Source organism: Quercus lobata, chromosome 11 (assembly GCF_001633185.2).
Source record: "Quercus lobata isolate SW786 chromosome 11, ValleyOak3.0 Primary Assembly, whole genome shotgun sequence".
In the NCBI taxonomy this organism is placed as follows: domain Eukaryota; kingdom Viridiplantae; phylum Streptophyta; class Magnoliopsida; order Fagales; family Fagaceae; genus Quercus; species Quercus lobata.
In genome coordinates, this window is record NC_044914.1 from 15,455,508 (window position 1) to 15,478,772 (window position 23,265).

The 23,265-nt window shown below is 35.9% G+C and overlaps 1 protein-coding gene across 1 annotated transcript; it reads right to left on the minus strand.

Annotated features, from left to right (window-relative positions):
* Positions 1-4,949: 4,949 nt before the first annotated feature.
* On the minus strand, positions 4,950-12,880 carry LOC115966449 (ankyrin repeat-containing protein ITN1-like). The gene is made up of 6 exons (XM_031085684.1): positions 12,709-12,880; positions 12,286-12,405; positions 7,346-7,813; positions 6,752-6,907; positions 5,904-6,337; positions 4,950-5,576 (listed from the first exon to the last, which is right to left on the minus strand). Exons 2-6 carry the CDS (start codon positions 12,401-12,403, stop codon positions 4,950-4,952), a joined length of 1,803 nt encoding a protein of 600 aa, XP_030941544.1. The 5' UTR covers positions 12,404-12,405; positions 12,709-12,880.
* Between the last annotated feature and the right edge of the window lie 10,385 nt (positions 12,881-23,265).

Here is a 23,265-nt window from a genome sequence, read left to right on the forward strand (position 1 = left end):
CCAAAAGTACTTGGTCTGAGTTAATGAGTAATATTTTCCTGAGGCTTTTTAGTTGTTTTTAATGTACCAAACACTTTCTTATATGTTACAAGGGATATAGTATAGCCATATGCCTTGCTTTCTATATTTTACTGCAATAGATCAAAAGGGCACGGGGTGATCATGAGTCTAGTTTTCAACTTATCACAACGTTGAGAATTGAGGCCCTTAGTAAAGAGGCCTGTGAGCTAATTTACGCTTGAAATGAATATCAATTAGAGCTTGCACAAAATTTCTAAATTGATTCACGCCAAATGAGATATTAGGCTGTGTAAATGTTAGATATTTCAATGCACCAACTATGCTACAATGTAGAGAAGGATCGAAGAGGAGGTTACCATTGCGTTTACTGAACTGAGTTGCAGGAGCACAAGGAGTATTGCATCGCTTGTAGTTGAAAATATTGTGACGTTTTAAGAGATTAGAGACATAATTTTGCTAGTGGACATATATACCTGAAGGAGCCCAACTGATGGATTAAATTGTCAATGAAGGAAATATCATTCCCTGTAAGCAATAAGGTAATGGACTAATGGAGTGACCATTGCAGTGGATGAATAATGACGGGAGTCAGCAATAGATCCATGGAAACCATGAGTTCGAATATGAGAGGTGAGACGCTCAAACCAAGCATGGGGTGCTTGCTTGATAGCATTTTTGGATTTATGAAGTTTACCAATATGATTAGGGTTGTCAGATCAACAAAGCTAGGTAATTGAGTCATATAGACCTCTTCCTTGAGAACTCTAAGCAAGAAGGCATTGGTGACGTCAAACTATCGAAGAGACCATTGAAATTGGACAACAAGTGATAATATGATGCAAACAATAGCAGGCTTGATGATTGGGCTTAATCTTTCACCAAATTTGAGGCCAAACTATTGACGATAACCCCTAGCAACACATTAGGCCTTATAACAAGCAATGCTACCATTAGAGTGTCTTCTTTTAACTTGTATACCCATTTGCACCCAACAAATGGCTCAACTCCAGGTGCCTTGTTTTTCTGAAGCTGTAAATTTAGCATCCATAATTTGATGCCATTGTGAAATATATCTTAGAAGCAACATGATAAGAGGGAGGCTCGGTGTTTAAATAGTCAATGATAAAAGAGCGAAAACATTTTTTCCTCTTGGAAAATACCAGAACGGATATTCATAGGATGTGTAGGTAATGGAGGGGAAATTAGGAAAGGTGTGTTTGAATTGTGTAGGGAAAGAGGTGACACTGAATGTGGAGGAGAGAAGATGGCCCTGGGTGATGTAGAATAGACACTACATGCTGACCTGGAGTAGTAGGGGCATCAGAAGTCACAACGCAAGATCAAGGGAGTGCCAGTAGAGGCCATTGAGGCGACAATGTCGGAATTGTATGAAATTTGGCAGATTGAAGGAAAACAACATTCTAATCTAGACTTGATTTTCTAGCATTGCCTAAATTTAGGCAAATTCCTTTGTTAAGGCTCCTAAAATAGCATTTTTGTTATTTATAGTAATATTTGTTTTTCCTTAATAACTTTTAGTTTAAAAGTCAGAATAATGTCCTATATGTTTTGGAATGACCCTTAAGGTCAGTAGTTTATGATTTTGCATTTAATTCAACCTTATTATTTTTGGTAAAATTCGGTATTTTGCCATTAAATCTCATAATTAGTGTGAATTATAGTTTCAGATATTTCCTAATTGTCCTAAGGTTTTACTTTCTCAGTATTTATATGTGTTGTAGCAATCAAAGGTAAATTAAATTATTATCAATAAAAATACAGACTTTTGTCAAATTTTTTCTCTAATGGATTCTAGTTTATCTTCTTGTGAATTTAGGAAAATCTCTCGTGGATTCGAGGTTTACTACAAGAAACTAATAGTTTAGTTTTTGTTTCATTAAGAGAATATCGTGTGCAATTTCTTCAGGCTTCGGTGACATCACTAGGGTAGTCAAGGGAGTTGGAGAAGAGGAGGGAGACGTTTGAGATAGACGTTGATAATGTCTTAAAATGTATACTTGTTATATATTTATGTGGGCGTTATATCTTTATTACTATGCTTGATTTGTATGATTAAGTTATGATTTGCATTAGTCCTTATTATTTATCTTTATATAAGTTTTTGAATAAGATGTCATTTATTGTATGTAATTTTCTACTTTCAGGAAATCATGTGAAAAAAATGAGTTTACAAAAGTTTGTGAGAAAGTAGAGGCCAAACTAGAATTCAAGAGGAGCTAAAGGACCATGGTTAAATTTCTAACAAGGTGTAGCTGGAGTATTTGGGTCATTTACCATGTTTGGAAGTTTCAAATAAGGAAAGAAATCAAAGAGGTAGCATCTGAAAAATGAAAAATTAGATTTGAGCACTGATCAGTATTTTGGGTGTATCTCTCTCCTCAAAAATCCAATTGACTTAAGGCTAGATGGGCTAGAACAGTGACTTAGTTATCTACAACTTCCCTGTTTTTTGAAATTCACAAATTTTGAAGGCCAAAATTAACTCACAATTTGCTACTATAAATCTAGATGAAAATTAAATAGTAAAAGTTTTATTTTTCTTTGTACACTTTTACGTTAGGGCATTGAAGAGAGGTTGTGGAGAACAAATTTTGGAGAGAAAATTTTGTATTTTCTTTTCTCTAATGGCAGCCTAAACTCTTTGCTAGGGCTAGAGGTTATGTTTATTCTATACGGTATGAATATTCAATGTGATTCTTTTTATGATTTTAGATAATAACATATTTGATTGTTCAATTAGATTACCTTTGATGTATTAGTTCTTCCATGCTTTCAATAAGTTCAATAATGTTTTTCTTATTGTTTAGATAAATTTCTAATAGCTTCAAATAGAAATCATGTTTTGAAGTAAATGGATTTTTCTGAAAACTATTCTAACTGCATTATTAATTAAGATTATCATGCGTTCTTGAATTGTCTCAGTTCAATTAAATCATAAGTTTTTAATTTTATAAGAACAATCAATTATGAAATATATATTTTCTTCGATATAAAAAAACACCCCAATACCTTGGTATTTACATTATTGATTTAAATCATTTATTCTTATTATTCTTGTTAACAACCACCAAGCAAAAGGACTTTTCTTCTTCACCCAAAATTGTTTTATTATATTGTCTTTGAATTTACCCTACTCTTTGTGGTTTGACCTCGGTACTCCGAGAATTATATTGCTATGATCTCCTGTACATTGACATGGGAGTGAGCAAGCAAAGGTCATGAGGAGAACTGACATAATGTGAAGCTCAAAAGAGAAGAGGACCAAGTAGAAGAGGAATAGTGAAAGGCTGAAGAAACAAAAGAATAGGAAGCCAAGTATTGGAATTAGATGTTCAAGAAAGTGGAGAAAAAGACTAATGAGTAAAGGAAACAGATGACTTGTCAAAAATAACATGCCGAAATTATGTTGGTTGCTAAATCTGAACAATGATATTTCTTTGGAATTAATAGCATAACAAAGAAACACACTCTTTGGTCAAATACTTTGAGTGAGATATAATCGATTTAAAGCTATGTAAGCACTAAATTTCAAGTTTGGAAATCAAAAAATCAAAATAGTTTCACAAATGTATATTTTATTGATGTATGAGTAAGTAAAATTGTCTAAAATTGAATCCTATTACAAAAGAATACTCCTTTGGATCTTTAAAGTAGAATTACGATGAATCTATAACTATGTGTTTGTTAGGAATCCTTTGTGCTTCGCGTTCTTCGTGTGTACTTTGTGTTCTTCATGTGTTCTTCTCGTTCTTTGTATGTTCTTTGTGTTTTCTTCGTCTTTGAAGATTGTAGTGGAAGTTCTTCGAGACTTTGGAGGCTTGAATCTGTAGATCTTCACTAACTTGCAATCTCTTGAAGTTTCCGAACAATTTTGGACTTGCTTCCAATGCACTTTGAGATTTAGAAAGATGACTTGAATGATTTCTCTTTGAATGTTCTGAAGATTCGAAGGTTGAAGTTCTTGGAGGCTTTGGAGCTTGATTCCGACAGAGCTTCAAGACTTTTGAATGTGTGTCAATGTCCTCCTACTAGACTGATGAGAGTCTTTATTTATAAGAGTCTTAAGAAGGTGTGATGACACATGATTGGCTACAAGTGGTAACACATGTCATAGTTTAAATGGACGGATTTTATGTCTTGTTCTCTAAGGGACACATGACATTATTTGATTAGCCAAAGTGTTTTAAATTAAAATAACACATGGCAACTTTTAATTAGACTATATATCATATAAATTAATTATTAACAAGTGTTGAGGTGTGATTGACTCTTGAGTGTTCTTTGTAACTTTCTATTCATAACACTTGGAATATTTTCATTATTCTCTGAATAATGACAATGGGACCCACTAAATAACACATGGAATCTTCTAATTAGTTGCAAAATTTCCACTTCTACACTATAGTGAAGGATATTAGATGGAAGTTAATGGAGAAACATAAGACCAGATACCAATATGATGAAGGAATAGTTGCTTTGGACAGCAAGGTGAGGTTCTGTTTTTGCGTATGTGAGCATGTAAGTTGATGAGTAATACCAAAGACACAACATAAATTTTGAAACTCATTACTAGTATTCACCACAACAATCAGTATGTAAGAATTGAGTATTTGTTGATAATATTTTTCCATAATGTATTTAATTAAAATGAGTGATAATAAGATGGGATTTTATTTTGGTGGGAAACAACCAACTCAAGTAAAACCATCAAAAAAAAATTAATTACAATTTTTCATGCTTTTGTTTTACCTGTTTTGCAATTCACATTGGTTGACAACAGCTAGTGACATACAGAGGAAAGGCATTCATGAGGACCATGGATGTAGCTCAATACAACCATACGACTAATTGCATCATACATTTGGGAAACTAAAATATACTGATAGCATTAAACAGGATCATACAATTCAAAATTCTAACTCGAAAATTCGTTGCTTGCTTGGCCGGAATAAAAACTTAGACCAGTAATATGAGCGGATTAAATCAGCCCAAAGATTCGAATGTAACACAAGAAACAAAATCACTGGAGCACAGGCAAGTGAAGCAATGACATATGGAACCCATTCTAACTTGTAGTCAAAGATCAAAAAGATGGCAGCAATAAAGGCTGAGACCATGGTTGTTATGGAGATGAAGAGTGTTGTGAGCCCAAACATCAACCTTGCGTGCAATGAATACACAAACTCACTTTGTGCATAGGTTGAAGTAAGAATGGACAGTAACAACACAATTGATGCTGCCGAGGTAAAAAGTGCTTCTGCATTTGAAAGAATAAAAATCATAAACCACTGCTCTTTGTGGAAAAAAGGAGTATTTGATATCTTGTTACTGGCACCAGGAACTGTGAGAGCTGCTGCGAAGACAACAGTAGAAATGAGAGTTGCTACAAGCATAGATGAATTGGCTGTCTCCTTCATTGCTTCTTCACCTACTTTAAGTAAATCTTTATGATCCTTATTGAAAACATCCATGGGTGTCATTCCCTCTGAATTTTTCATATACATATGAAATGGTCGGACAATCTCTTCCACTTCCTAGAATCATAAGCAGGGTGAAAAGTTAAGTAGACAATTTTATTAACACAAGAAAATGAACATTACATAACATATCAAAGATGGATTTAAATGGTATTAAGATCCTCTTAATTTGAAATGAACCCATTAAATTGTTCATATTAAATATTACAAAGGCATCCAATGTCTTGTCATTAAAATTTTAAATAACCTGACATTTTCTGTGCTCAAATTCAGAAAATAAAATATTAAACTTCCACCTGACAGGCTGACATTATAAATACGAAATGATATATCCAGAAAGTATTGAAATAGAAAAAAAATAGAAGATCTAGTGGTAAGGAATACCTTAAACCACAATAGCTCTCGTTGCATTTGAAGGTTTGCTCGTGGGGCGCCAAGTCTTTCAACATGTGGCAACATTGCAGCTAAGTGCAGCATGTTGTTTTTGTCATCATCAATATTTCCTACTATGTAATCCTTAATTGCTCCTATGTTATATATTAAATTAAACACATGTACGTGACGATGCAAAACAGCAACATGAAATACACTTTGCCCTTTTTCATTAACTTCCCATAAAAGAACAGGATACTCGCAAAGAAGCAAAGCTAAAAACTCAACATTTCCAGACATTGCAGCATCAAAAAGTACTCCTGAAGGCCTGCTGATTAGGTCTGAAATTTCCTCATCTGATTGCTGCAGAACTTGCTCCCAAATTCTTTCAAGTAAATCCCGAGCCAATATTGGCGTTGATGTTTGCTTATAGAAACCTTTGAAGTCTAGAAGAAGGGTAAAAGTATCAATTGAAAAAAGTGACCTTTATTAAAGAGAAATGGGAAGCAACAAAGTTGTTCTTTGGAACGATAGTGAAAGTATGTAAATCAAAAAAAGAATGTAAAATATGTTTGAGTGATGCAAAATGTTGACAAAAAGTTGCGTTATAGATCCTTTCTAAAATATTTTACATCCAACAGTGTCCACACTGTTTTACATCATGAGTAGAATGTAAATATTGCTTGGAAATTGTGGACACCTAGTGTGAAAAGTGTGAATATAGTGAAGTTAAGAAACAATAATTTCCCTAATTATAATGGGGTAGAAATGTTTACTCTGAGTTGGGAACTTAAGAGTATGCATTATGCTAAACACTAAATATCTATTGTGAGAATTGGACCAGGTTTAGAAAAGCGTACACAAGCTGGTGTATCTTGCCACGATTTTTAGGGGACTGCCGTTGGCAATGTGTGTAGCCTTTTGAGCCAAGACATGTAAAGCTGTTTTCCCATTATTATTATCATCTCGTTCACAAGCCATTGTTGGATATTTACTCAGCATATCCAATGCTAAACCTATACAAGAAAAGAGTTTTTATTGTAGTCAGAAACTGTTTATTGTAGACGAACAGATTTTTGTTGTAGAGCCAGAGTTATGTCAAGTGAGTTGCATCTTTTTTAAGCAGTAACGCTATGAAATTGGAAGCAGAGAGAAAGAGAGCAAGGAATATCCAAAATTTGACTTCCAACAAAAGTTCTTAGTATCATTATTAGAAATTCAGTATGTGAGTCACCGCAGAACATGTTAATTTGTCCTTGAAAGAAACACTGGGATTGGGAGTGTACTCTAACATAGATTATGTCCTAAACAAATTCTATAAGTTCCAGAAAATATTGGAATATGATATATAATGAATTACTAAAACAGAAGCAAGATTGAAGGTAGCATGTTATTAGTTATATAGCCATACTGACAAGTGACAAATTTCGGAGCATGAAGTAATGTAGTCTTACCATACAAATTGCTGGAAAGGATAATAAAAAACAGCCTAATTCGTTCACAATGATCTAGACAGTCAAATTCAGTCTTCGAGTAGAGATATTCTGCCATTTCCTTATGTCCAACTTCAGCTGCCATGCCAAAGGGTATCAAATCCCTAGTACCACGTTTCATTGTCAGTTTATTATTCTTTTCTATCATTAACTTTGCAATTTCGATCATTCCAGATACAGCAGCAATACTAAGGCCTGTGTCTTTATTCATGTTTTCTATAGCTAGATCTTCCACAGTCCCATATTCCACCAGGTCTTTTACAAAAGATATGCATTTTGAATGAACCGCTATGTGAATCACTGTATCCCATGCTTTTGTCAATCTAGCATAAAGCATGCCACGATCTTTATCGATGAACTGCTTAGCAGTTTTCCAGTCACCGTTAAGTGCAGCTAAACACAAGGCACGGGAATGATCTCTTTTTTTCCCTGTAAAGTTTTAAAAATCAGAGACCTGTAATATATATAAAAGTCTTTTAAGTGTTATAATATAAGAACATAAAAGTCTCTTGTGTAACCCCAAAGCATACATTAAACTTGGTGCCATTATGGCATTATCTAAGCTTCTTGAAACGAGCATCGCAACAGAAAATTATGGCATCTTGCATCTAGGCAATACAAGAAGAGGTCTGACAATGACCACCTGAGTTTCTTTAAATCAAAATCATGTTAAAGAATATTGAAGATCTCATCTAGGAAATACAAGAAAAGGTCTGAAAATGACTCGAGGCATCCAATGGTAGTAGAAGATGGCTGATTACAAGCCACTGGCTCACTTCGGAAGAAGATCTTCAACAAGGGGACTAGGTGATGGTCTATATATGGAAGGATCACTTTCCTGCTGGCACCTATAACAAGCTGAAAGACAAGAAGTATAGGCCATTCCAGATCATGAAGCATATTAATAACAATGCTTACGTTGTTGGACTCTAGCCAGAAATGTGTATTTCCTCTACTTTCAATGTTGTCTAGCTATTTGAATATTTTCCACTAGATGAGTAGAACAATGAGAACACGAGACAGAGTTCTTCCAAGTTGGGGTGCTGATATTGAATGAATGGTACAGACTTCCTTGAACAAAGATTTCATCTCACATTTAGTCACAATAAGTTTAGGAAGTAGAAAAGCAATGGTATAAATCATGGAGGCCGGTAACAGAATCACGTAGTGAAATTTAGTTTTCTAAAGGGTGCCATTATGAGGATCAAAACTCACAACATGTATATATCTATGGTAGTTGTTGTTGTTGGTTTTTTTTTTTTTTTTTTTTTTTGTAATTTTAAATTTTAAATTCCCTTATTTTATACCTTCAATTTATCAAATTTACTATTTTTTTTCATAATTGCAAATTATAAGTCATAATAAGATCTCATCATTTCTATGATAATTCCTAGAATCCATAGTATTTAATTATGTATTTTTAGAAATTTGATTCTCAATATATATATATATATATATTAGAAATTTGTCCCTTTTGATATATATATATATATATTAATGTTCTAACTTAATTTCATTCCCAACATTAATTAGGCTTTTCTAGAGTCTTCTAATTGCCTAGGATTTCTTTACTATATATTAGTTGTTGTAGTCCCTTAGGTAAGTCAGACTAGTGGGGGAGTTAGAATTTCAATTTAAGGTTTCAAACACTTAAGGAGATTATCAAGATGGTCAAAATTTATCACATAATTATCATTGATATTACTCAAATAATAGATAGGCACATTTAAATACATATAGTTAAGTAGATTGTGTTTTGATATAAACTCAAATTCTCACTTCCAAACTAATAAAGGATTAACTAAAAAAAGATCAAATCAAATTATAAAAGGGAGATAGAACACCTGTGATAAGGAACTAATAAAACACAACACCAAAACATATCAACCAAAAGTAGAGATATTATAATAATAAAAAAAAAGGACATAAAAATTCGTCAACCTAACGTAAGTTGCAAGAAAAAAAAAAAAAATATATATATATATATATATAGAGAGAGAGAGAGAGAGAGAGAGAGAGAGAGAGAGAGAGAGAGAGAGAGTATAATCACATTTTTTTAATTGAGAGAGAATAACAAATTTATAGAATAAAATATAATGAGAAGAATATTAAAAATTAAAGGTATAGTTGTATAACAATATATCATTATATACTATATTTTTAATAAGATAAGATCACATCTAAAAAAAAAAAAAAAAGATAAAAGCTTTATTTATATTTAGTTTATACTCACTAGAAAAAAAAAAATGCATTTCACAATTGTATTTATATCCGTATGCTAATATGGTATTTAAGGTTAGGTAGAAGGGTCTAGTTCCACTCCTGCTTAAAGAATAATATGTCATTTTTATCAACTTTAAGAGACAGATATAATAAAGATAGCAACTCTATTTATTTTTAGTTTATACTCACTCAAAATGGACTGAAGTGGGTTGATTTGGATTGAAATGGACTAAAGTAGTCCGAATTGGATTGAAGTAGACTTAATTGGACCTAAATTAGACCCAAATAAACCAAAGGGGACCAAAATGGACTAAATTTGACTGAAGTGGGTGTTTATTAACTCTATCTCTTGAAGTTGCAGATGAAAACATATGGTTCTCTAAGTAGGAGCTAAACTGAACCCTTCAACCTACCCTTGAATATTACATTATTATATACATATATGAATACAATGGTTGTATAGGTTTTTTTTTTTTTTTTTTTTTTTCAAATGAGTATATAAAATAAATAAATGGTGTCGTGTCCTCTCAAGCTGTTTGTATTATATGTATTTTCTATTATAAGTTACATTTAGGTTTAAAATTGTGTAAAGTTGTGGTAGTAAAAAAAATGATGGTCCTATCATAATTGGTAAATTATAAAGGAAATCAAGTCCTATGGACTCAAGTTCTATATGATAGAACTTGAGTCTAATGGACTCGAGTTTTATGCCAACGTGGATGAAATTTCCACATCATCTGGTGCCACGATGTTGAAATCAAGTTCATTATACTCGATTTAGCATACCAAAATCGACTCTATTGCACTCGAGATGTTAGTTTTCTAAATAGTTTTTAAATCATGCTAACTAATGAAATTGTTTGAAAATTGGTGTTATTTTGAAAAAACAAATTCTAGTATAATGCATTATTATATATATATATATATAAATAAAGAGAGAGAGAGAGAGAGAGAGAGAGAGAGATTCTAAAAATTATTCTTAAGGTAAACATGTTCTTATTATTTTTTGCCTGCCTCATATTTTCAGCTTTCTCCCGTAAAAGGTAAAAGGCAACAAAGTATACAGTACGCAAAGCTAAAAATCATTATATAAGCCCCACAATTAAGACAATAACAATAACAAATAGTGAATCTCATCAAAGGGCACCAAGCATCTATAATTAGATGCCTAGGGATTATTTAGCAAAAAAGAAAAATGCCTTGGGTTCCTTTGTGAAGTACTTAAGAATTCTCTCTGCCCTTTAGATAAGAGGGATTTTTTCCCCAAAATAACACCGGCAAAATTTGGTATTTAGACTGTTTTCAAAAAAAATTTTTGTGAACAGCATGCGCGTCAAACTATTTAGGCAGTTGGACTGATTTTGGAACTCGAGTTTGGCAAACTCGAGTTCCAGCCCAAAATTCAAACTATAGTGGCGTTTTTTTTAAACGCCACTATATGTGCCCTATAGTGGCGTTTTTTATAAACGCTGCTATAGGAACTAAAAAAACGCCACTATAGGGTTTGCTTTCCAGCCCAAAATCGAGTTTGGCAAACTCGAGTTCCAAAAACAGTCCAACTAACTAATTAGTTTGACGCGCATGCTATTCTCCAAAAAAAATTCTAAATTCAGTCTAAATAGCAAATTTTACCAAATAACACCTATTTTCAAACTATTTTGTTAGTTAGCCACGTTTTCAAACTATTTAGGAAACTAGCATCTCGAGACTCACAAACTCAATTTCACTGTTGCAACTCGAGTCTCTAAGATTCGAGTTCCATGAAAAATCAACGTAGAACTCAAGTTTCTAAAACTCAAGTTCCAGACCACCAAGACCCAAATCCAATCCACGAGTTCCAATTTCTGTAGTTCATCAAAAACCAAACCTTCACCAACCCCACAAAGACCCAAATCCACGAGTTCCAGTTCTGTAGTTCATCAAAAACCAAACCAAAACACAACCCCATGAAGACCTAAATCCACGAAGGAGGTTGTTTCCTAAAGAAGAAGAAGAATCTGACCAAACCCGACGAAGACCCACGGTAGTTTTGATCTGGGCACTAGCGGTTTGTTGATCTTGGCACCAATGTCTCTCTGGTATTGTTGAATCAAACCAAGTGTCCCTCTGGTACCACTGACAAACCAACCCAAAGAACATAGAAAATGAATCCGGAGACAAACCAAACCAAACCAAAAAAAAAAAAAAAAAAACCTTTGGTGCCGAGATCAACAAACCCAAGCCGCTCTGGTGCCAAGATTGTCAAACCCAGTGTTTGGAATTGCTGGGTTGCTTGGAGTTGTTGGAATTGCATTTTTGTTGCTAGGAGTTGTTGGGTTGCTGCGTTTTTGTTGTGGAACTCGACTCTATCATAATCGAATTCTAAGAGCAAAATTGAGTTTCTTAGACTTGAGATGTTAGTTTCCTAAATAGTTTGTAAACGTGGCTAACTAACGAAATTGTTTGGGGATTGGTGTTAGTTTGCAATTGTTTCCTATATTTCTACATGAAATCTTCATCCTTGCAGGATCCAACATTTATCATTGTCCAAAATACGTGGAGAATTTTTTTTTTTTTTTTTGAGAGAAAGTGGAAAAATTTGTTTTAGAATTTGGAAAAAATAAAATAAAACAAAATGAAAGTCGCATTTTGTAATAAATCTGAAGCTTATGTAGAGAACAAGGGGAAAAAAAATTTACTGTCAGGTGCAAAATCTGTCTTGGAAGTAAGAAATTCAACTTGAGGAAAATGATCTGGTTTTTGCAAACATGGGTCCACAACAATTTCAAATAATTGTGCCGGTTGCTCCGTTGACATTGCTGCATTTTAAGAAGGAAATTTACATAAGTTAATGAACACATTTTAGTAAAAAAAAAAAAAAAAAAAAAAACGTCACACTTGTCTGAAATTCTAAATAGTTAGTTTAATAGTTCCTAAAACCTTATAAAATCTCTGAAATTTTGGATTCAAAGGTCAAAAATTTTAGTCTATTTTGGAGTCACCCCTATGAAATTCCTCACAATAATTATCTTGAGAGAATTATCAAGAGCACTCGAATATTAGCACGATTAATATATATAAAAGTTGTCTCTCTAGTTTGTGAGGTCAAATTGTGGACTCACCTGAAATTTTCCAAAATTTATTTGAGCTTATAATACGAAAAAGAGTGGTAAGTGTACGAGGAAGCTAGGAAACAAGAGAAATGGTTGTGGTGGTAGTGAAAGTGGTGGTGAGTAAAGGGCTGATAATGAATTAAAAACCATGCCAAACCGCTCAATTAAATTTTGATTTGTACATCATTGAGCAAAAAGAGAAATGGTTGGTATGGAATAGTGTAACTGTTTATGTTTTATATTATCGGAAAAGGAAAGGAATTTCTACTCAAAACATTCCAACAACAGAAAGAATTCTATGTACACCATTTGGTCGAGCATCAAATTCCGCAATTTTTAGAACCCTCGATTACACCACTTGTTCTAGCGTAAAATTCTGCAATTTTTAGAATCCCATTCCATAGATAAAAATCAAATTCCACTCTTTATGCCAATTTTAATCTTCAAGCCAGTTTAAGAATATGCTTAACGACAAAAGGCAAATCAACGTGTAGAAACTAAATTCAAAACTTTAAAAAGGCAATATTGGGCAATAACTGATATGCGTGGTTCAAAACTTCAAATGCTTTAGTTTTCGTTGGAATGATAAAGGGCAAATGATGGCTGTTGAGAAACAAGTCTTTGAAGATTAGGTCAAGGTAACCTATATAATTTTTTGTCATTTATTTTTTAACTATCAATTTTTATATTATTATTTAATTGATATATTTTGTTTTTTATTTTGTTTTTTAGTGTCTGTATATATATATATATATTATTTTTGTATCATGATCATATCTAGATGCTAAAGGATTGCAGAACAAGCCCTTCCCTTATTATGGTGACGTAGCAATTGTGTTTGGTAAAGATTGGGCCAATGGAAAAAGAGCAATGCTATGGATGCTACGGAGGAGATAGATGGTAGACAAAAAGCCAAAATCCTATAGGCTATAGATGAAGTTGAGAAGAAGATGGTATAGAAGAGACCAATGGAAATGGTTCTAGTTCCCAAACACATATACCTTTTAGAAGTGTTAGCTCAAAGAAGTTAAACGAGAAAGAAGTCAAGATCCCATGATGAAATAGTTGAGACCTTAATGGAGACAATGAAAGACTTTGGAAAGAAGTATGAAGAAACTAATGGGCACAACTTATACTTATTGACACACTTCTTTTCCTCTACCACTCATAATCGACCAATTCAGCAACTGTGAAATTTATTATGAAAAAAACTGTGTCGGTAGCATTATTGGAGGTTTATACTTAAAAAATAAAAGTGATGTCAACATGTTTATGTGCATAACGTGGAGCACTTTTCATTTGACCAAAGAATTATAAAATACACGGGTTTATGATTTGTTGAGGACAAAAAGTATTACAACCATTGTAGATAGAAGCAAATGGATGAATCTTTGCAATAATTCAAATAATTGCGAGTGTTTGAATCAAATAAGAGCGTAGAAAGACAGATGGAAAGGGTCTTGAACACTTCACAACAGCACTTGGTAGTTTTTATTTTTAGAATGATTTTAGACTTAGACACATAATCACAGAGTAGGATAGTCATAGGAAATAAAACATGTTTTAAACATTGATTCTCTTTATAAGGAAATTTGGTTAATGCCACCAAATTTTAAATCTCTAGATAGAACATGTCTATTTAAGAATGAACTTTTAATCCTTAAAGTGGCTTACAGAATTCCATAATGAAAAGCTCTGTTAAAATGTAAGCTATATATATACAGAGACAATAAAGAACGACTTGAAAAGGCTATTTTGAAAAGTTACTCATGTTGGTACAAGCCATAAAATTTGTACTTGTCGTTAGAGAGAGAGAGAGAGAGAGAGAGAGAGAGAGAAGTCTCATTCCCTCACATATTTGCAAAATTTTGTAGGATCTATACAGTTTTTATAACTCTTTAGCTGAAAGTGAGACAAACCTCACTCCAGCAAGCTTTATGGGCCCACTTGAGAGCCTATCAAACGAATATCAAGAAGCATCCAACCAAGCTTTCTCTTACCCCCTTGTACTCTCACATGTCCTCATTTAAGGCTTGCTCGAGTAGGCTCAGCCAAGTACTAATTGACATTTTGTATAGCTGATATGTCTATTCAATTTTGCTATTACATTCATTCTACACAAGCCTCGCTCGAAGGGGACAATTTCCCCCTCCCACCCAAAACACCACTTATTTCATATCTTTTGTTTATATATATTAGATATAAATTTTGCCCTCCTCCTGAAGTTAAATTCTAGCTCTGCCATTGTGTTGAAGGATTAGTTTATTCTTTATATTTGTGTTCCCCTCTTTTTCTTTTTCCTTTTGGTTGAAAATGCAACTCCAAAGGAAGTTAATCCGAAGAGTTAAATAACCTTATACGGGATTCCCAAAAGATTTTAAAATTCATTCCTTAACCCCCAATTAAATCACTATTTAACCTAATATAATAAACCCTCTAGTTTTTTTTTCCAGTATTAAACTTAAGTTGTTGCAAACCCACACAATGTGCGGAAAATTTGATGATTTGTTTTTTTGTTAAGTGAAAAATGAAAATATTTGATAAAACTTATAAGTATTAGTCTCAAACTATTCTTAAAATGATGTGATTATTTTTTAATAAATTATAGTTGATACAATATATTAGATTTTCTAAATTAAGCTATTTATATTTGTTATTTGAAAGTGTTTTAAAATTTAAAATTTTAAAATAATTTTTTAAGGAAATATAATGCATTTTATATTCAATTATTATATAAGGTGAGATATTTTATAAATTATGTAATGTGTGTTAGAAATTGTTTCTAGTATTCCTTACAAACGGTTCATCTTTTATACGTCTTGATTGACTTAAAAATGAAACATATATAAGTAAATTCATCACTGGCAGGAAAGGTGTTAAGAACCTCACAACGCTATTTTGAATTTAATCTTAATATGACCATTTAAAGAACAACTAAAATTTTGGCATTTGGGTTTTTGAAAAAAGAATGATATGCATGTGCATGTGAAATGAAAAAAGATAAAACCTATCCTAGGATGACATGTGGATGTATGAAATGTATAATTTACCCTAGGGTGACATGTGTGAGCATGGAGACATGTACAAAATGTATAGACATGTGAAAATTTTATTCTACAAAGCAAGATAAAAAGTGCATGGCTACACATGTGATCGTATGACATTTACTAGGAAGATAAACTGTATAGGTAATTAAGTAAAACTTCACTCCATAGCATAGCATGGCATATCAATTGCAATTTTATTAAATTCTTATAAAATGTGAGAAAGGTGTCATTTGTAAAGGCATTTTATTTTAAAGGAAAACATTTTATTTTAATAAAACATGGGATTGAAAAAGCATTTTTGCAGCCTAAAGAGTCTTTGTGCAATTTTTATAGGTCATTTTGGTAATTTTGGAAACCTTGGGGGAACAAATAATACTATTGGAAAGTTGTGGGGGTCAAAAAGCAATTTTGAGAAAGGTATTTGTGGCTTATGGACCCACGGGTTGGGAGTTTTCTTGATTAAAGTTATTGGTTTAGGGCCTTTGGGCCTAAGGCTTTTAAAGTGGGTTGGTCTATGCATAGAGCTAGGCTTGTGCCCAAATAGATTGGATGAACCCCACCTCTTCCATTAGAACCATCCATTAGAGTTGGGCTTGTTCTCATATAAACTGAAATCTCGCCTTCAGATTAGAACCATCCACTCTAACCTCAAATGCCACTACCTTTACTAGTGATCTTCTCTCTCCTAATTGAACCCATGGCCCAAACCTAACCCTTCTCGTCTTCTCAGGTTTCTTGATTTGGTTTGAGGTTTTGGGTTTGATTGGAAATTTGATTTGGGTTTGGGGTTCCGAATGGTTGTTGCTGTGAGTTTTTGATTTGGGGTTTAATCTGGGGTTTTTAGGGGCTTTGGGTTTACTGTTGTTGTGTGTATGAATGTACGTTTGTGCAAGCATGCTCTGTTTGTATGGAATTTGTGTTCACTGTACATGAGAGCAGGAATAGGTGTAGCCGTGTATGTGTCTTGTGTTCTTATGTACACTTGAGCTACTATAATCGTGTGAGCATGCATTCCAGAAAAATAGCATAGAATGAAAAAATGAAATAGGAAGTAGGTACTACCCATTTTGGTTTTCCATTTGCTATTGCTTCCTTTCTGCTGCTTGCTTTTTCCTTGCTTCTCTTGTTCTGCATTGTTTATGGCTGAAAAAGAAGAAAAGAACGAACTTTTAAATTAGATTTCAAGCAACAAATAGAAAAGAAACAAGAAAGAGCGAGAAAAAATTATTGGGTCGTCTCTGCTCAGTGCTGCTTCTTCATTTATGCTTGATACTCTACTTTCTTTTCTTCTCTGCCTTTCTTGCTTCTCATTAGCTACTGCTGTTGTTTATTGTGGTTGTGGGTTGTTGTTGTTTATTGTTTGTTGTTAAATGGCAAAAAGGAGGGATCTTCGCTATGTTTTTTGGCTTGATGGTAGAAAGGAGAGAACTTTCTATATTTTGGTTCTATTTTTGGGGTTTTGGAGGTTGGGGAGATGGTGTTGGGAGTTGGCTGTGTTTGTAGTTTCAAATTGATGGAAAAAGGATGGAATTTTCCTGTGTTTTTTGGATTTGCTTTAGGGGTTTTGGTTTTCTTGCTTAGGATTTTTTATTTTGTTTTGGGAGTTTGCAGTGAGGTTGTTGTTCAAAGGTAGTGGCTACAAAGGACTGCGATTTTCAGGTAGAGGCGTAGAGTCGTAGAGGAGAAAAGGAGAGAATTTTATGGGTATTTTTGGGATGTTGGCTGTTGGGATTTTTGGGGAGAGGTTAAGGGGCATTCCCATGTAAAGCTCCATTTGGTATGGCAACTCAAACACATGTTTTTAGTTTTTAAATAATAATACACGTATTTTCACACACTTTTTCACCCACACATGTTTTCACATATGTTTTCAAACAGGTGCAGCTTGTTTCCAGTGGCCAGTGCCACTGGACACGCTGCGATGCAAACATGTGTCCAAGACTGGACACGTGTCCGTATCTTAATGGGTCCAATGGTCAAACAACAAAACACATATTTTTAAGTGCATGTACCAAACACTCTCAAACCCATCATAACTCACATGAGTGACATTTAGAATGTTTTAGCAATTGTGACTCATGTCATTTAGTCTAAACTTGTGCAATGGATTAAAAGTTGAAACTTGGAGACACTTAAAAGAATTGTGTGAAACTTTTAATCAACAGTTAAAAATTCACAAATAAAATTTGACATACCCATCAATTAAAAGAGCTTAACTTGATCTCCAAAAAAATCACATGTATGACTTGATAAGAATAAAAGGACCAAATATAATGAAGAAATAGACTTGAATAAAAATCGTACTAGTAATTTATGAAAACTAATTAAATTCCTTAATCATTTTTGACTTGTGAATTTTAATTGCATGCTTAATTATAAGGTTTCAAATGGTGTACTTTGTGCCAATTTTTATGGAAAATAACAAAAAAATTTAGCATGCATTCAACAGAAAATTATGTATTTTTTCCACGATTAAAATGAAAAATGGGTAATTTCATTAAATTTGTGATATCTCATTTGATTTATACCTGTTCTTTGCCCAAGTAAGCAAATTACATGAAATTTTACGGTCTTAAATAAACTTAATATGTAGGCTATATATATATATATATATATAGACAATAAATAATGACCGTTGAAAAGGCTCTTTTGAAAAGTTAGTCTAGTTTGTACAAGGCCTAAAATTTGTACTAGTTAGAGACAAAAAAAAGTTTCATTCCCTCACATTTTTGCAAAATTCTGTAGAATCTACTGTTTTTATAACTTTCTCAAGGGAGATAGACATCGCTCTAGCAAGCTTTTATGGGCTCACCTGAGATGTTATCAAACAAAATTCAAGTCCACATCCAACTAAGCTTGCTCGTACCCCTTTGTACTCTCACATGTCCTCAATCAAGGCTTGCTCAAGTAGGCTCAACAAAGTACTAATTGACATTTTGTATAGCCGATATGTCCATTCCATTTTGCTATCACATTCATTCTACACAAACCTCACTCGATGAGTAATTTCCCCCCAATCCAAAACACCACTTATTTTATATATAAACACACATTTTGCCCTTCTTCTTTATATTTGTTTCCCCTTCTTTTTATTTTTCCTCTTCGTTGAACATGCAACTCCAAAGGAAGTTGACTCGAAGAGTTAAATAACCTTAAACCTTATACTAGGATTCCCAAATTAAAATTCATTCCTTAACTCCAATTAAATAATGTGAGGGCCGGTCAGTCACTAAAGTTATTAAGGCCGAGTTAATTGGGCCTGCGGCCCATCCGAGGAGGCAAACCTGTCCAAGGAGGCCCATATCAGATTGGAGGGGTAACCAAACGAGGGGAAGAGTGAGTATCACGAAAGGAGAGTTCAGTATTCGTCCGAGGACAAAACTCTTCTCGGCAACGTGAGTCCGAGGACGATCAGGACGCCATCTGGCTACGAACATTTCTCGGAGCTACGTCACCACTCAAGGTGGGATAGGGGACTAAAGGTGGGAGAGAGAGGAGGCAAACAAATATCTATGGTAACAGCTGCCTCCGCATTAATTGCCTTTCAACCAACTCTCTGGCCGCATTAATGTGGAAATGATGCCTAAATAGTAAGGAAGCAGCCTTACAGCTGCTGGAAGGAGGTTCCAGAAGGTGTTAGATGGGACAGAAAGAGATCCCCTGAACCCAACCTACATGTGTGTGGTGAAGATGGGATAAAGAGGGTGATATATAATGTGAAAGAGGAAGATGCAAAAAAGGAGATCAGAGCATAGAGAGAAAAAGAAAGAGAAGACCCAGAAAGAAAACTTAGAAAGAAAAGAAGTGTATTTATTTCAAAGAAGAACTGATTGTTATAGTAGCTCTGATCCATCTATAAACAAGAGATAGAGTCTCTTTAAATCTACAGAGGTTAATCTAGTTCTTGAACGCCCACGCTCTACAAATTATATTATTTGGGCCCTCAACGTGTGAGCCCAATACTGTTTTGGGGCTGTCACGAATTGAGTCCTTACAATTGGCGCCGTCCGTGGGAAGAGCTTGTATTAGCTTCAAAGATTTTCGGCGCAACGTTTATGATGGAGGAAGCAGGTCCACATCATTACGCAGTGGGACCACATCAGGAGAATGCCAACCCGCACCAGGCAGAGTCAAGGGGCTTCCAGCATGGTGATCCTCGTAGGAGTCCCGAACGGAGAGAAGGCCGTGAGGGGAGTGTATGCACAACTCATACCACTAAAAGTCACTCTCGTGGGAAGAGTCACGTCTCCCACGCAAAGTGTGACGACAATCTGCAACGTGAGATTGCCGATTTGAAGAGAGAGTTGCGTCATGCCTGACGGGAGCGCTCCCCACCTTGCTCCGAATCATCATCCGAGGAGTCGGATGGAGCTAGTTATAGGCGGAGATCGAGAACTCCGCCAAGCGAGACTTTCTCCTATGAGGAGGAGCGCGGCCATCGACGTAGGCACAGAAGTCCACCTAGCAGGGGCTTGGGTAACAGTGCTATGAACAAAACCTTGAGCCAAATTTTCAAATCACCTTTTACGAAGAATATAGACGATGCAGTTCTTCCTCGGCGATTCCATCAGCCTACGTTCTCCCTGTATGATGGCCAGTCGGATCCGGTAGAACATGTAAGCTATTTTAGCCAGAAAATGGCTATCTACTCCAGGGACGAGGCTTTGATGTGCAAGGTCTTTCCATCGAGTTTGGGCCCGGTGGCGATGAGATGGTTCAACGGATTAGAGACCAATTCTATTGAATCTTTCAAGAAACTTACCTGGGCTTTTGGTGCTCGCTTCATTACCTGCAGTAGGGTTCCTCGGCCTTTGGGATCTTTGCTGACTATGTCTATGCGAGAGGGCGAGACTCTCAAGACTTATTCGGATAGGTACTGGAAAATGTTTAATGAAATAGAAGGAAAGAACGATGATGTGGCCATAACCACTTTCAAAGCTGGCCTCCCAGCCGACCACGATTTGAGGAAATCCCTAACGGGTAAACCTATTACCAATGTACGCCAGTTGATGGACAGGATAGATAAGTAAAGAAGGATAGAGGAAGATCAACTTTAGGGAAAGGGGAAGGCCAAGGTAATCCCTCAGGAGATGAGGGATTTCAGGTCGGACCGTTATAACAGTAACCGACCCCGGAAGGACTTTGTCGGGCAGTCGGGTTCTGCGAACACCCAGGTGGTTAATGCAATATTTCGAGAGCCAGTGCAACAGGTTTTGGAGAAAATAAAGAATGAGCCCTTTTTCAAATGGCCGAACAAGATGGCAGGAGAGCCTAGAAGACGCAACCCGAACTTATATTGCCACTATCACCAGGATCATGGGCACACGACGGAAAATTGTAGGAATTTATGGGACCACTTGGAACAGTTGGTCCGAGAAGGGAAATTAAAGCAACTTTTGCATCACTCCAGCGGTAGGGCAAGCCAAGCAGGTTCAGAGATGCGTGGGGACGCTTCTTCGAGGCTTCATCTGGGTACGATTAACGTTATCTTTGCAGCCCCGGGGAGGACTGGATCTTGCCCTTCCAGGGTCCTGTCGGTGTTCCAATCCCCGGCCGAGGAGCATTCCCAAGCATCAAAGAAAGCCAGGGTGGGTGTCCCCCCGATTCTGGGCTTTTCGGATGAGGACATGGTTGGAACCAAACAGCCCCATGATGATGCTTTGGTGGTCACGTTGAGAATTGGCGGGTATGATGTCAGAAGAGTGATGGTAGATCAGGGTAGCGCTGTGGATATAATGTATCCAGACCTGTATAAGGGGCTAGGTTTGAAGCCAGAGGATCTAACAACCTACAACTCCCCTCTAGTAAGTTTTGAGGGAAGGATGGTCGCTCCCAAAGGATTGATCAGGCTGCCTGTACAAGTAAGTACGGATGCGGTGGAAGTGGACTTTATTATCGTAGATGTTTTCTCTCTATACACGGCTATTATGGGCAGACCTTGGCTTTATACCCTTAAAGCGGTCTCGTCTACTTTGCATTAGAAAGTGAAGTACCCATCCAGAGGCCAAGTGTTGGAAATAGTAGGGAGTCAGGCGGCTGCTCGGCAATGTCTAGTAGTGGCTATACAGCGTAGGCCAGAAGTGGAAACCTCGGCTATGGCCGACAATGAATTATAGCAACTAAAGCCCCCAGCATTACGCTTGGATGTACTAGCCGATGAGGTAGAGTGTGAAGATTTGGAGAGGGTAATTGTTGCTGGTGATCCAAAAAAATTCTTCCAGGTTGGGGCTAAGTTGCCTTTGCAAGAGAAGGAGAGATTGCTGGAATTCCTCCGAGCAAATGTAGATGTGTTTGCATGGAACCCGTATGAAGCCCTAGGGGTGGACCCGAACTTCATTTGTCATCGACTCAATGTGAATCCCGCCGTTATTCCCAGGAGACAGCCTCCTCGGCGACTATCGAAGGAGCATGCCGAGGCGGTTAGGAGTGAAGTGGCCAAGCTCAAACAGGTTAGGGCTATCAAGGAAGTTTTTTATCCTCAATGGTTGGCCAATACGGTGGTGATAAAAAAGAAGACTGGAAAGTGATGGGTGTGCGTGGACTTCACGGATCTCAATAAGGCTTGCCCCAAAGATCCATTTCCCATGCCAAAGATAGACCAGTTGGTGGATGCCACCGTGGGTCATCCTAGGATGAGTTTCTTAGATGCCTTCCAAGGATATCACCAGACACCACTAGCCGCGGATGATCAGGAAAAGACTGCTTTTGTCACCCCAATTGGGAACTACCATTACAAGGTGATGCCCTTCGGTTTGAAAAATGCCGGATCCACCTATCAACGCATGATGACGAAAATGTTTGAACCACAACTAGGTAGAAGTATTGAAGTTTATATCGATGACATGGTTGTTAAGAGTAAAGTGGTGTCTGAGCATGTGCAAGATCTCACGAGTATCTTTAGGATACTGAGAAAACACAAGTTATGCTTGAATGCTTCAAAGTGCTCATTCGGCGTGGGTTCCGGGAAGTTCTTGGGGTACATGGTAACCCATAGAGGAATTGAAGTGAACTCAGATCAGATTAAGGCGATTAACGATTTAAAAGCACCTCGGAATCCAAAAGAGGTGCAGAAACTGACGGGAATGACTGCTGCTTTGAACCGGTTCATCTCCAGGTCAGCCGAGAGGTGTCGTCCTTTTTTCTGTCTTTTGCATAAGTGGCGAGGATTTGAATGGACCAAGGAATGTGTTGTGGCATTCCAACAGTTGAAAGAATACCTGTCCAGGCCGCCTATCATGTCTAGTCCTGAGGTGGACGAGGTATTGTTTGCTTATCTGGCGGTCGCCCCTCACGCAGTTAGTTTCGTCTTGATACGAGAAGACAATGGCGTCCAAAGGCCAGTTTACTATGTAAGTAAATCCCTCCATGAGGCCGAGGTGAGATACTTGTTATTAGAAAAGGCCATCTTGGCGGTGGTCCATGCAACACACAAACTTCTGCATTACTTTCAGGCCCATACCATGGTTATCTTGACCCAACTACCTCTCAAGTCCATACTCAAAAGCGCAGACTACACCGG